Source organism: Papio anubis, chromosome 3 (genome assembly GCF_008728515.1).
Source record: "Papio anubis isolate 15944 chromosome 3, Panubis1.0, whole genome shotgun sequence".
Lineage (NCBI taxonomy): Eukaryota > Metazoa > Chordata > Mammalia > Primates > Cercopithecidae > Papio > Papio anubis.
Window position 1 is genome coordinate 36416612 of NC_044978.1, and position 13612 is coordinate 36430223.

At 39.9% G+C, this 13612-nt stretch overlaps 1 protein-coding gene across 3 annotated transcripts in view; it reads right to left on the minus strand.

Annotated features, from left to right (window-relative positions):
- Positions 1-13612, minus strand: part of FHDC1 (FH2 domain containing 1) — a 41164-nt gene that overhangs the window by 11610 nt on the left and 15942 nt on the right. For all 3 annotated transcript variants that reach the window (XM_021938869.2, XM_003899274.5, XM_021938868.2), the window contains exons 3-9: positions 12063-12124; positions 11315-11417; positions 4920-5005; positions 4726-4826; positions 2699-2769; positions 2452-2559; positions 633-703 (exon numbers count right to left, since the gene is read on the minus strand). In XM_021938869.2, the coding sequence (XP_021794561.2) occupies positions 633-703; positions 2452-2559; positions 2699-2769; positions 4726-4826; positions 4920-5005; positions 11315-11417; positions 12063-12124 (602 nt within the window). The remainder of the gene's footprint in view (positions 1-632; positions 704-2451; positions 2560-2698; positions 2770-4725; positions 4827-4919; positions 5006-11314; positions 11418-12062; positions 12125-13612) is intronic.

The following is a 13612-nucleotide window of genomic DNA, read 5'->3' on the forward strand; positions in this document are numbered from 1 at the left end:
GTGGATATAATATAAATTTAAAAACACATATACAAAAGTCAAAATAGTATATACACACAGAGTCTAGCCACATTGAGTTACATATCTATATTAGGATCAGAAGCAAATTAGAGTGATGTAATTAGAGCCTTATGTTTGGCAGATACTTTGTATGTGCCTTTCTCTGTGAGTGACTAATTTAAAGTAAAATTGTTTCACAGCTCTTGGTACGGTTCCAAACTCTTTTAATGCAAAGGAAAATAAATGTACCATGTTAGATTCTACAAGGAAACAGTGAAATGTGGCCATGAAAGTTTGATTGATATATACCAACTCCCAGGGAAATAGGCGGTGTTGTTTAAGCTCTGTCTCTTGGGTGTGGAGGGATCTGAAATTCTTAATCCATAGTTTTAGTACTGATGATATTCATTAGAATAGACTGAAATAGTTTCTTTAGTTTACAAATAAAGATTTTTCAGAACCCCCAAATTCCAAAGGTGCACACACATCTGTGTTAAGCAAATGAAGGACAGTCTGAACGTTCAATGAAACAAAACCTTTTAGAGTTCAAACTGGAATCTAAAAGTTTTAACTATTTATCAGTTTTCATAAAAAGGTAAAGAATCTTGAATTCTCACAATTCACTTGCTCACCTAGCAGTCTTCTGAACGTGATCCAATTTTTCTGAAAAGTTGAGAAGAATGGTGTCTTTCTTTTGGGCTTCCTGGAACAAAAGCAGAATTTCCTCTCACTATATTGATAAAGCTGGAAGGAAATAATTTTCTTAGGGCTTAAAGGAATCTTAGAATCACTGCTGCTGTTTTTAAACTTGACACATTCAAAGCATTTCACTGAGACATGAACTCTGATACTCTTAGTAAGATTCGCTAGAACTCTCCTACTCTCAAGATACATTTAACTTGCCAAAGCAACTGATCTTGACACAAAATACAATTAATGAGCATTTGGCTGCAGCTTAGCAGGGCCCCTTGTTTCTGAAAGAATCCAACATATCCTGCTTAAATACCACCCAGACCTGTGAGCATGCCTTTCAATGAACGAGATACCTTCAGCTGTTAAACCAGTTTGCAAACAGAGTTTAATCAGAAGGTACAGGAGCCATGGCAATGTTTGGATTCTTCACCTGTTCAGAAGGTGAGAGGAAGGCAGGTGGGAAGGAAGCAATGACTGACCCAGGAGGTCTCCCCACACGGACAGAGACCAAATTACCCAGAGGGTCTGGACACTTGGATTCAAGAGAGCTTTGCCCGAATACTATCCATAACCCATGCTGGGCAAGGAACACATTTTCTTCTTTTGATGCCTGAAAATTAACCTTTCAATCAAGTCCCAAGTTAAACATGGCCCTTTTTCTTCTGAAGAATATAGTAATAATAGTGTGTATGGTTATTTATGGAGAGCTCACCATAGGCCAAACATTGAGATAAGCACTTTATGGAGTCAGCTCCTTCAGCACTCTCAATTACCTAGTTTTGGGGTAAGTTACCACTACTCTCACCATTAGATGAAGAAATTGAGGGTCTTCAGGTTTAAGTAACTTGCCTGAGGAAGTACAGCTAGCAAAGGACAGTCAAAATCTCCCAGTCTTGTCCTGTTCTGAAGCTCACATTCAAAACAAGACAGCACCATGGCTTCCTCCCCAGGTTAAAGCTACGACTATGGCACTGATGTCAAAATAACTGAGTGATTCAATGGAGGAAAAGAAAATCAGTTCGATTAGTTGAGATCATTTCAAAACAGAGACAACTGTCTTTGATTTTCCACTTTGTACCTCTCTGTTTTGGTGTTATAGAGACCCAGTCAAAAAAAAAAAAAAGCAATGGCGAGAGTCAGATCCCAAACCCCGTGCTAGCAGCATGGCGCTCAAATGCATGGTTCACAGAGAAACACAGAAGTGATCTTTCCACACATAACTGGTCACAAATCTAGTCAATTCCACATCAGGAATATTTCAATCCTCCATCCTCTCTATTCTCTGTCCCTATGACCAGTACCCTCCCTCAACGCTCACCAAACAATTACAGCCAACTTCTGCAGAGGTATATTCCTATTTCTAGTTCTTTCTCTACTCTAACCCAGCCTCCATAGTGCCTTATTTGCCTAAAAACAAAAACAAAAGAGCTCCAGTCAAGCTATTACACTGTGCACAAACTCCTGTTGGTTCGCCACTGCTAAAGCATGAAATCCAAATTCCCCACCTTTGACAATTAAATCCTTCATAGCTGGCTTCACCAGCCTCTCTGCTTCACTCTCCCACTTGCCTTCGTCCTATAGCCCTGGGTGCAGTACAACTCAGGAATCTGCTAATGGTGCTTCTGCAAACAGAACTGTCTTGGAACTTGCCATGTCCTTTCCTAACCCTGCTTGACACTATCTTATGCCTGGGAAAAATTTCACTGCTTCCAAGGGGTATTCATACGCGTTCTCTAAGTCCTAATCATTTCCACATACCTGTGCAACAAAGTGCAGGAGATTCATCCCAGGTTTGTTTGCTTTTGTGTCTGCCAATTTGAGCAAAGAAGACAGTTTAAATCCTACTGCATTGCCGGCATACCCTCCCTAAAGAAGACAAATCAAAAAGAAAAAATTATGTATATATTATATATATATATATACACACACACACACACAGACAAACACCTTTAGATAGACAAATAAGCTTGAAAACATAACATTACAATCGTTGGATTTTACTTACTGCATTCATGATATTCCCAGCCTGAAGCACCAAGTGTAATATAGAATGTAGCTCTTCACATGACATCAGTTCTATCAAAAAGAACACATCACAGCATCTTAGAGAAGCCTTCAGCTTCAAATGCACAAAAGAGAGCTACCACATCCAAATTCAAGTGTGTCTGAAGCAAGCTGTGACCTTAAACTGTATATAAAACTGAACAAACAAAGCAATACATTCTATGGGATACCTAACACATCATTTGCTACCGGCAATCTATGTCATAGTGTTTACTTGGAAATCAAATAGGTATGATAGTTAAATAGCACAAAATAGTTCAATAATAAAAATTTTCAATTAGTGAGAAATGCAAAAGCCTAATGCAAAGCAGTATCCCGTGATATAGGAGTTAACTTCCCTCTCAGCAGTTATTTAATTTTTCCTTGTATATCCACTACTCTTTGAGTATGCAGTCTCTTTGAGACTGCATTTATGGAATATGAAAACAGCAAGCAACGTTTTGCTTAGTCAATGAGTTATGAAGAGATAAAAAAATAAACAAGCTGGGGTAACATGTAAATAACTTGCAAAGCACAAACCGCGAGGGCCCAGGCATCCAGGGAATCTTTTCATTTTATTCAAAGCCACACATTTCATTTGGATTGGCTGAAAGCTTTAGAAAGAAACTTATCACTGTAATAGATTGGTAAACTAGTTCTTTATTAACACCAAATCCTTTGTACACCCATGCAAAGAAACAAAATTAAAAATTTTTAATACATTTAGAAAAGTAAAAAGAAAACTTGATTATTAAAATTACACTATCAATAAATAATAAAACATCACTGACATTTTAAGTTAATATTCTCCATTAAGTCTGATAATACTTTCAAAAAATTACAGTTGGATCACTGCCTATGTTGTGTTATCTAAGAAGGCCAGTTTCTGAAGGGTGACCAGATAAGAAATGTTTCTCCCATGCCCACAAGTTTGCATTGCTCAATATAAAAACATATTCTTCCAGAACAAACCTTCCAAAGTTGCTGCAATAGTGTTAGTATGGAAAAAAAATGTTAAAGGCCTCTACACTGAAATTTTAAAAAATCTTTTTCCTTCTTAGTCTCCTCTCTAAAATGAAGAAAATATGATGGACCAAAGAGAAAAATTTTATCTCAAAACAGGTCAGAGCAAGTAAACGAAAAACCAAATAGGAATAAACAATTCTACAACAGTAACTAGAAATACAGAAAATGACCAAAAGGAAATCAGGCTGGCGCTGACGCATGCTGAAAAGTGTGAGTGTCAGGAAGGGCCAGAGAATACAGCCGGGAGCTGAGAAGACACCAGCTGCAACTCCGCCGGGATTCTCAGTGCCAAGATGCCAGAAACCAAAGCTCCTACCCCTACGGAAGGAGATGGCAGGGCAGCTCTGAGAAGAGGCTGTCCAAGCTGGGCAGGCAAGAATGTAAAGAGTTGTCCAATAAATGAAAATGGCCTATCTGCTCCTCTCAAATTTAAATAGCTCAGCAGAAGTTGGAGTATGGAGGAGTGGGAGATGACACCACAGAACAGAAACGTCAGGAACCCTGGCAGAAGAGTCACACGGGTGACCCCAGGAAAGGAGGTCTGCTTCTGGAAAGGCTGGGTCCCAGCCACCAACGGAGGCCATGACAGGGAGGAGAGAGGCAGCTGGGCCAGGGGCCTGGGCTTTGTGTACGTGCGTAGCCCACACCACATACCAACATACACAGAGAAAGCTCATCCAGGAGAGGAACAAGAGCAAGTGGTAACCAGCAAGGTTGACTCTGAAGCCTGAGATGAAAGCAACTCCCTTCCGTGGGAGGGTAATATGCAAATTAACATTCATTACAGGGGAAAAATGTCAATGGAAATAAACCTTAAGTGCATCCCTAGTAACATCTCATTTCCCTTTTAAGGGTATACCAGAAATTCAGGACTTTCCATGTCCAATTTCATTTGGCTTTTTAAAAAAAATGTTATCGAAATTAATAAAAAGAAATTCTGTGAAGGATCACATGTTGACTCACCTTTTATAGCAGTTCTTAAAACTGTGATATCTGTATATAGAGAAGAGCAAGAAGGTAGAAATTCCTTCTTTAGCACCATGGCTTCAATCCGAAGTGAATAGCTGAAAAATAAAAAAGTAAAACTGTAGAATCTGATGTCATTAGTTTAAAAATCTTACTGTGCGAAGACTAACGACCAGCGGCTGTATCCTTACTTTGGCACCTGAATTAAGCCGTACAGAAAGGAATCTGCCAGAGACAGCTTGGACACGTCGCCACTAAACGCTTTTAACTTCTTTACCTAAAAGACAAATGGAAACGGGGGGTAGATAAAATCACTTAAATTAAAGTTTAAGATTAATTTTTAAGATTAAAATTTAAGATTATTTAAATTTCATCTTTGAATTCTTCTTAAAAAAATAGGATTTTAGTGCTAAATTCAAATTAATTTAGAAAAGACAAAAAAGGAAATCCTCCTATCTGCTATTTGGTTTTTTTAAAAGAAAAATACAAACTCACAAATTTGAAAGCAAAGAGTTAGTGTCACTTATGTAGCTACAGATATATAGTCTTGCATAAACAGGAGAGCTGGAGCCAGCAGAATCCTCAGGAAGGTTACAAAAGGGAGGGACTAAAAAGGAATCAGTTCTAAGGATGAAAATTTTCTGTAAGCAATAATCTGGAAATGAGATCATTGGGAGAAGAAATAAAAGACTGTAGAGTCATTATAATATGGTTCTTTAAGTCATAAACGGAAGAAAAAATCTTATTTTGAGTATTTTGTATATAAAATACTTAGACTGAGTAAGATCTAACACAGATTTTCTTTCTGTGGCCAAATCCCACTTCACATATAATAGCTTTAAAGGAAGAGACTACTGTATCTTCAGGTGAGTACATATCTGCTCTTCAGCAGGAAGACAAAAAGGAAAATTGCCCAAACAATGGGAAGATCACTGTTAAGACTGCCCCCAGGGACCCTGGCAGAAGAGTCGTACTGTGCATGCCTGGAAAGGAGGTCAGCTTCTGGAAAAGCAGGGTTCTAGCCTGAAAAGACCAGGCAATAAAATAGTATGTACAGGATGCCATTTCTATAAATTTTTTAAAGAGGTAGCTATTAACCTCCAACTCTCCCATACACACACCTACATACCCAGGAAAAAGATGAAAAAGCCCCACATCTCCAGGTAGTGACTCATGCCTGTAATCTCAGCTCTTTGGGAGGCCAAGGCAGAAGGATCACTTGAGGCCAGGAGTTCAAGACTAGTCTGGGCAACATAGGGAAACTCCTCCCCCCAAAAGCCCCACATACACTAGGTGATAGGATTACAGTTGTCTGCTATTTTCCTCTGTTGCTCATTTTTATTTTCTAAGATATCTACAATGAACATGATTACTCTTTAAAAAATAAACTAAACTAAGTTTTTAAACACACAAACAATTACTCCTTCAACCGTAATACAGGAAAAAGAGAAGAGTTCTGATAATAGGTATATAGCCAAATAGCAAGTAGGTGAGAGTGGAGACGAAAGGAAAGTTTTCAAACAACATTAGATCATAAATCATGCCTTCCCCACACAGAACACTGGGCCATTCCCATGGCAAAACTACTTCTAAGTCCACTGTTAATAGAGAGTCATCCAACAAAATTCTTTATGGTAAGTAGTACCTTAATACTGTACAGCCTATCTTTGCAGCTAACTGTTGCCAGTAAGTAGCTAATACTTCGTATTATTCTTTATAAAGCTTATTCTCTTCCACCCCTCTTGGTTATGATTAATAACATGATTTTAAGTTCCCTGCAAAATAGGAAATGACAGTTCAAAAATATAAAGAAAGGAGTATTTGCAAAGATCCACAAACTGAAACAGCTACCTCAATTATTTGAAAATATAAAATGTAACACTTTGAGTTCACACCCTAGTATTAATTCTGACTCTTAAGACTATTTTCTTTATTTAAGGACAGAAAATAGCCATTTGTATAATTGCATTTCCCTTACTGGTAGAGCCTCAAAGCGAATTGACCATTTGTAGCCTTATTAAATTTAAGGGCACATGGCACTTCTGGTTTAGCTAAGCCCAAATCGGTCCCTGGCTTCTGCGCTAAGAAACCTATACGGTGAATTCTAACCCCTTCAGAACTAGAGTTTAACAATTCACTATATATGGGCAGGGGCAGAGGGAGGTTGTATAAGACCATATATGTAGCATGTGTGAAGCCTCTGAAAATCACAGCATGGTTTTCAGTCTAAAGTGTAAGAACAGGTCATGCTAAGTAAACTTGGGAAATGTTTCTATTAAACATGTGCTAAACTGTAACTGAGCAATGATTACTCTCCTTCACTTACGTAAAAAGCTAAAAAAAATTTATGGACTTCAAGAGAAGGGTGATGGAAAGACCATATTTAATTTAAATGCCATGTATACAGTTCTTTGTTCAATTTCAAAATGCGATTTATGTTCTTTAAGAGGGATTATTGTATCTTCACAGTGGCAGGGAAGTAGAAAAGAAAGGTGAACAGACCCTATAATTATTATGCATTCTCATTACCAAAAAAACATTTATTAAACATGGTTAGGCATAATTTTGTGGGCTGAGCCAAGAGACACTCATTATGGCCCTGGTTGTGCCTGGTTGCTGTCGTAACAGTGAGAGCAGGCTCCTTGAGACTCTCACACTCCAAAGGGCACGCCTCCTTCATCCTATCTAATTCCAGTCACATGGCTTGAAATGGCAGGATTTCCCACAAACATACCCACCCAACAGAAGACCCACGAGCTTCCTGTCATTCCACTCCCAGCAGCCGAGTCAACGAAGAAGGTGGGAAAGAGATACTACAAATGTCCAGCAGAGGCAACTCAAGTTGCTTCAGGAGAACAGAAAGTTTCTACTATGTCTAGCACCAGCCCACAACAGAGGAAGGGCTGGTCAGGTGCAGTGGGGGGTTCCCTGGCTTGGGAACTCTGTGCTGGACAAGAACACCCTCCCAGAGTTTCATTTCTGGGCCCACCTTCTTCCTCTGCAAGTGTGAACCGCACATTAGAGGAAAGATGAACAGACGTGCCAGATAAAAGATTTGTGGTAGAGGGCAGAGAAATTCTCAACAACAAATTAACCTTGGCTTTGGTTGGCTTGTCAGCTGAGAAGGCAGGAGAAAAGGGCTGTTTCCGTTTATATCTTTCAGCATGCTGATAAGATTACAGTATTTTTCAAGTGACACTTATTCACACCAGTACTTTGTGATAGCAGAGGTGATGAAAAGGCTGGCAGGCCAGCAGTGCGAGGCGGGGTTTTGACAACCTTTGCCCTTCCTTCCTCCAAGGCAGGCAGTGGTGTGCGGCAGAAAGAACCACGCTGGGCTCAGCGGAATCAGGGCTCAAGTCCACCCCACTGCTGTATCACCCAGCAATCATGTGACACCAGACAAGGTATAACCAACCTGTGTGAGCCTCAGTTCCTCATTTGTAAAACAAGGAGTGTCTTATAAGATTGCCGCAAGGATTAAATGAAAAATACACAAAAGAATCATAGCTATGATTGATTTTTTATGTGCCAGGCACTAGGCTAAGCACTTTCAAAACATTATCTCATCTCACTTCATTCTGCCCTGTCCAGTCAGTGCCCGGTACACGGGGGCACTCAATAAAGGTTCAGTCCTTAATTGCGCTAAAAATGGGCACAGAATGTTACACGTAGGCTGAGAGCCACGTGGTTACGTGTCCACTTACGAATTTCTTAGCATATTTCTGCCACATTCCTAAACCTCTCTTACTTGGCCCTGCCTCCTCCTTGGCCTCTTCCACATCCTCCAACCTCCATCCAGAGACCCAAAGACTCCAGGGTTGGCCCTGGGTCTGAGTGGTGCCAGGGGACACAAAAACAGTTTGTCCTTACAGTGGGCAGCAGTCAGGGAGCGGTTTCGGCTTTCCCCAGACCCCCTCCCGCAGCACAGATACCCCAGAGTATTTAGGAAGGGGCCCCGGCCGGCTCTGGGGACTGTCAGGGTGTTCCTGCTGAAGGAAACTCCCAGTTGAGTTTGGAGGGTGTGGTGAGCTGAAGCCCAGAGTCAGTAATGTAAACAAGGAGGCGAAGTGTGACCAAGCGTGCCAGATATTCAGACTGAGGATGGCCCTGCAGCAGGAGGCTGCGGGGAGAAACAGCTGCTGCCTGGCTCAGTGGCTGGGAAGGCATTTCAGGGTTCCAGGCCAATACTTTCATTTCGGCAGGACCCCGTCTCCCGGGTTAGCTAACTGGGGGTGACAAAGTCTCGGTGATTCAAGGCAGCGCCTGGGTGGGTTTTCATCACCTTGCCCTCAACAGTCTTCCTTTTGAATTATATCCCCCACACAACCCAAAGATACAAAATTCTTTTAAATATGAGGTTTGACAGCTTACTTGCTTCTTTGAAAAATCACTTTGCATTTTCTAATCACCTTTGAATTTTAAATGAGAAATGAAGATATTAAGAAAATTATATTCAGTTTCCCACCTCACCGCTGCGTGAAGCTGAGCTGCCAGCCTCCGTGGTGCCTAACTTTGATTTAGTTAGCAGTTTAAAGCTTTTCAGAGCACTTTCACATGCGCTGTCAAATCTGATCCTCACTTAACAACACGATGAGGTCAGTTAGGAGTGGGCCCGCAGAGAGGTCCGAAAGGAGCCTTGAGAACAGCCCAAGCAGGAATAAGGTTTGAAGAGCAAGTACATCGTTTTAAAACTCAAATTAATTAAAAACTATCTATCCTAACAAAGATTTTGGAACTCCTATCCTTCACAGAAAAGATTAAGTACTGTTCAGTATGTACAATCCAGGATAAGTTATGATTTAATGTACCTTTCCTTTAAGACTTCAAGACTCTACTACTAACATGAATAACTGCCACTAATTAATCTTGGCTTGGGTTAATTACACTTAATGTGCAAAGAGAAAACTTGAGGGAGAGAGAGCGCCCAGGTTAATAGGAATACCTAGATGTAACTACATCTCTAGTTACTCACTAAGATCCTAAATTTGGCATTGTGAGTTTGACACTAATCAATGTAAAACAAAAAATACAATTATATCTCTCTTGTTATTAATGACACTAAAGTAAAGCTACATAAATTATGTCTGGGAAGAAGAGTGGGAAAGGGGAGGGAGAAGTCAGAAGTGCCTGTGAAAAGGATAACATATTAAAAAGTCACCCTTACTTTTTACTTATAAAAGTTGGCCAGGTGCAGTGGCTCACGCCTGTAATCCCAACACTTTGGGAGGCCAAGGTGGGTGAATCACTTGAGGTCAAGAGTTCAAGACCAGCCTGAACAACATGGTGAAATCCCATCTCTAACAAAAGTTAGGCGGGGTGTGGTGGCATGCACCTGTAATCCCAGCTACTTCAGAAGCTGAGGCAGGAGAATCGCTTGAATCCGGGAGGTGGAGGTTGCAGTGAGCCGAGATCACTGCACTCTAGCCTGGGCGACAGAGCAAGACTGTCTCAAAAAAAAAAGTCATCCATTACTTTTACTTATAAAGTAAAAAACTTTGTAAGAGTCTATATTATTTAGGTATTTATAAGCATAGGCATTTGTGTAATTTCTTACTGAAATTTTTCAAGGAATTTTTTCCTTAGACATAAAGGACAATATCAAAATTTTGGAAGGTTTTATACAACTGTTTTTCTGGGTTTTTTTTTTCTATCAAGCTCCTAACCATTCAATAATGCAGTTAATTCAGTCAGTCCAAACAAAATAAATAACTTTATATAATGGTAGTATGTATTACTATCACAACAATTTCTGCCTTTGAGTTAATTATATAGACAACATTTTATTAACAGTTTACCTACCTCTCCAAAATTTTAGAGCATCTTTATTCAAAAATGATTGTTTTCATCTTATTTTTTAAAAGTATATGGATTATAAAATAACCTGGGTTTATACTATGCAAAGGTCATCTTTAGATGATAGAAAAGGAATCCTTTTCTTTGGATGATGAAAATTTATTGTGCTCCCATGCGCCAAGTGCCATGTTAGATGCATAACCAGGATTTCATCATCTTGACAATCCAATGAGGTCAGCATCATTATCCTCCCTTTACACGTGAGGAAACTAAAGTTCACAGGAGTTAAGAACCTTGCTCCATTTTCTCAATTAAGGGAACAGCTCAAATCTGAATCTAGATTCTCTGACTCCATAAGCCATGTTCTTTCTACCAGGTCACTTTTGACTTTTATGTGAGAAAGCTCTGGCTCTGAGTTTTTTTTGAGACAGATTCTCACTCTGTCGCCCAGGCTGGAGTGCAGTGACATGATCTTGGCTCACTGCAAACTCTACCTTCCTGGTTCAGAAAATTGTCATACCCCAGCCTACTGAGTAGCTGGGATTACAAGTGCCTGCCACCACACCGGGCTAATTTTTGTATTTTTGGTAGAGACAGAGTTTCATCATGTTGGCCAGACTGGTCTCAAACTCCTGACCTCAGGTGATTCACCTGCCTCTGCCTCCCAAAGTACTGGGATAACAGGCACGAGCCACCGCTCCTGGCCTTCCATGTGAGCTTTGACATGCTTACAAATACTAAGTTTTATGATCACTCCTAACATCTACAACTCATGCGCTGAATTTCTTACCTCTTCTGACTCTGGCAAAAACTTGAGAAATTCTCGCAAGGTCTCCGATCCATAATGCTCACTTTTTCCTTGATGAATATCTTCTACAATGGACCGAGGAGACCTTGAAACGACAACGAATCACATTCCGTTTCCTGTTTGCTAGAGTGCCAACAGAGCTGCAAGCCAGTGGAAATCAAATATCCACCCTCCTTCCCACCCACCTCCTTCCCGGTCTGGCTGGCAGTTTTGTGTGAGTGCTCAGAACAGCCCCACTGCCTCAAAACAGGGAACCCCAACACTCCGCTCAAGGGCCCTTCACCCAGACCACCATCCTTGGGCATCCCAAAAAGGCTGAAAGCATCAACAACCACGGGGAGTCTCTTCTGTTGCGAGAAAAATAATCCCCTTTGGTCTCACTGAAACCCCTGCATAACCTTCTCCTTACACTTCAGAACACAAAACTCCAACTGCTATTTGACTCATCAGCCCAACCTCCGCGGAAGGGGCGACACTAAAGGTGACTCTGAAGGTGTCCCTGATGGGACAGGCTTGAATGGATGCCCTGGGGCAATTCTCCATATACTTCAAGCTACCATGTTATGTTTCCCTGAAGGAAAACAGCAGAAAGTGACAGTCACTTCCAGACTCATCAAGCCATGCTTCTAAGACGGATTTGAAGGTGTGAGGGATTTGAATTTCAGCTCAGTCACCCCCACAGACTTTGATACTGACAGCAGGGATATGACTAAAGCGTGCAAAATCTTACTTCTTAAATTGCTTAAGAAATATCCCAATGTTCATGCTCCGTTTTGCGTCCAAAATAGTAATCTGGAAAAAAAAATAAGGACACATAAGATTACTAAATTCAAATAAAAAGAGATGGAGAAAGTCGATAATTAAAACCGATCAAAATGCAACACTAATTTATCAGAGAACAATTCCCAATGTATAAATCTGGTGATTAACAGATATTCTTAACATAGTTTTACAAATATTAAAAGATTATCATCTCCCCAAGCTTTCTACAGTGATATTATATTTCCTTAAATGTAATAATAAAACATACCTATTTTAATATTATATAACTTTTAATATACAGATGGTCCCGACCTATGATGGTTCAACTTATGATTTTTCAAGTTTACTGTGGGCTTAGTGGGATATCAAATGCATTTTCTTTCTTTTTTTTTTTGAGACAGAGTCTCACTCTGTTGCCCAGGCTAGAGTGCAGTGACATCATCACAGCTCACTGCAACCTCTGCCTACCAGGTCCAAGTGATTCTCCTGTCTCAGCTTCCCAACGGCAGCTGGGATTACAGGCATGCACCACCATGCCTGGCTAAATTTTGTATGTTTTGTAGAGATGGAGTTTCACCATGTTGTCCAGGTTGGTCTTGAACTATTGATCTCAAGTGATCCACCTGCCTCGGCCTCTCAAAGTGCTGAGATTACTGCCGTGGGTCACCGTGCCCAGCCACATTTTCAACTTACAACATTTTTGACTTACAATGGGTTTTTAGGATGCAGCCCCATCATAAGCTGAGAAGTATTTGTAAAGTCAGTCATCCTTTAGTACCACAGGGGATGAGTTCCAGGACCCCTGAGGATACCAAAATCTGAGGATGCTCAAGTCTCATATAAAATTGCATGTAAGTCTCATATAAAATTTTGCATATAATCTATGTACAACCTCCTGCATATTTTAAACCATCTCTAGATTACTTGTCATACCTAATACAATGTAAATTATGTTATGTAAGTGGTTGTTATACTGTATTTGTAAGTTTGTATTATTTTTTATTGTTGTACTGTTATTTTCTTTTTTTTCCTGAATATTTTTGATTCGTGGTTGGTTGAATTTGAGGATGCAGAATCTGCAGTCATGGAGGGAGGACTGTAAATACATACTTTAAATGTTTTTAATTTAGTACTTTCCTCTTAGAATAATATTGCCCACATTTAAAAGCCCCAATTTGGAAATGGATGTCTTGGCCTAACAAGAATCACGAGAGATTTGAACTGAGAAAATAAAAAACAACTCTGAAGATATGGCAGATTGAGCCCCAACCCTGATTTATGGATGTAAAAGAACCAATAAAGTCGTATTTCAGAAACATCATTAAATATTTTTTCTAAAAGAAAAATTTCATTTCATTCAAAAAGTTTACATATGTCCAGTAGATCTTTTAGGAGGGAGTAAGGTAGTGTCCCACATTTTATTTACTCAAAATTTTCAAAAGAAAAATCTTGTGCTGTATACATTTCCCCAAGGCTAAGATACTTTTTTGTTTGTTTGTTTGTTTTTGCATTTTCCTG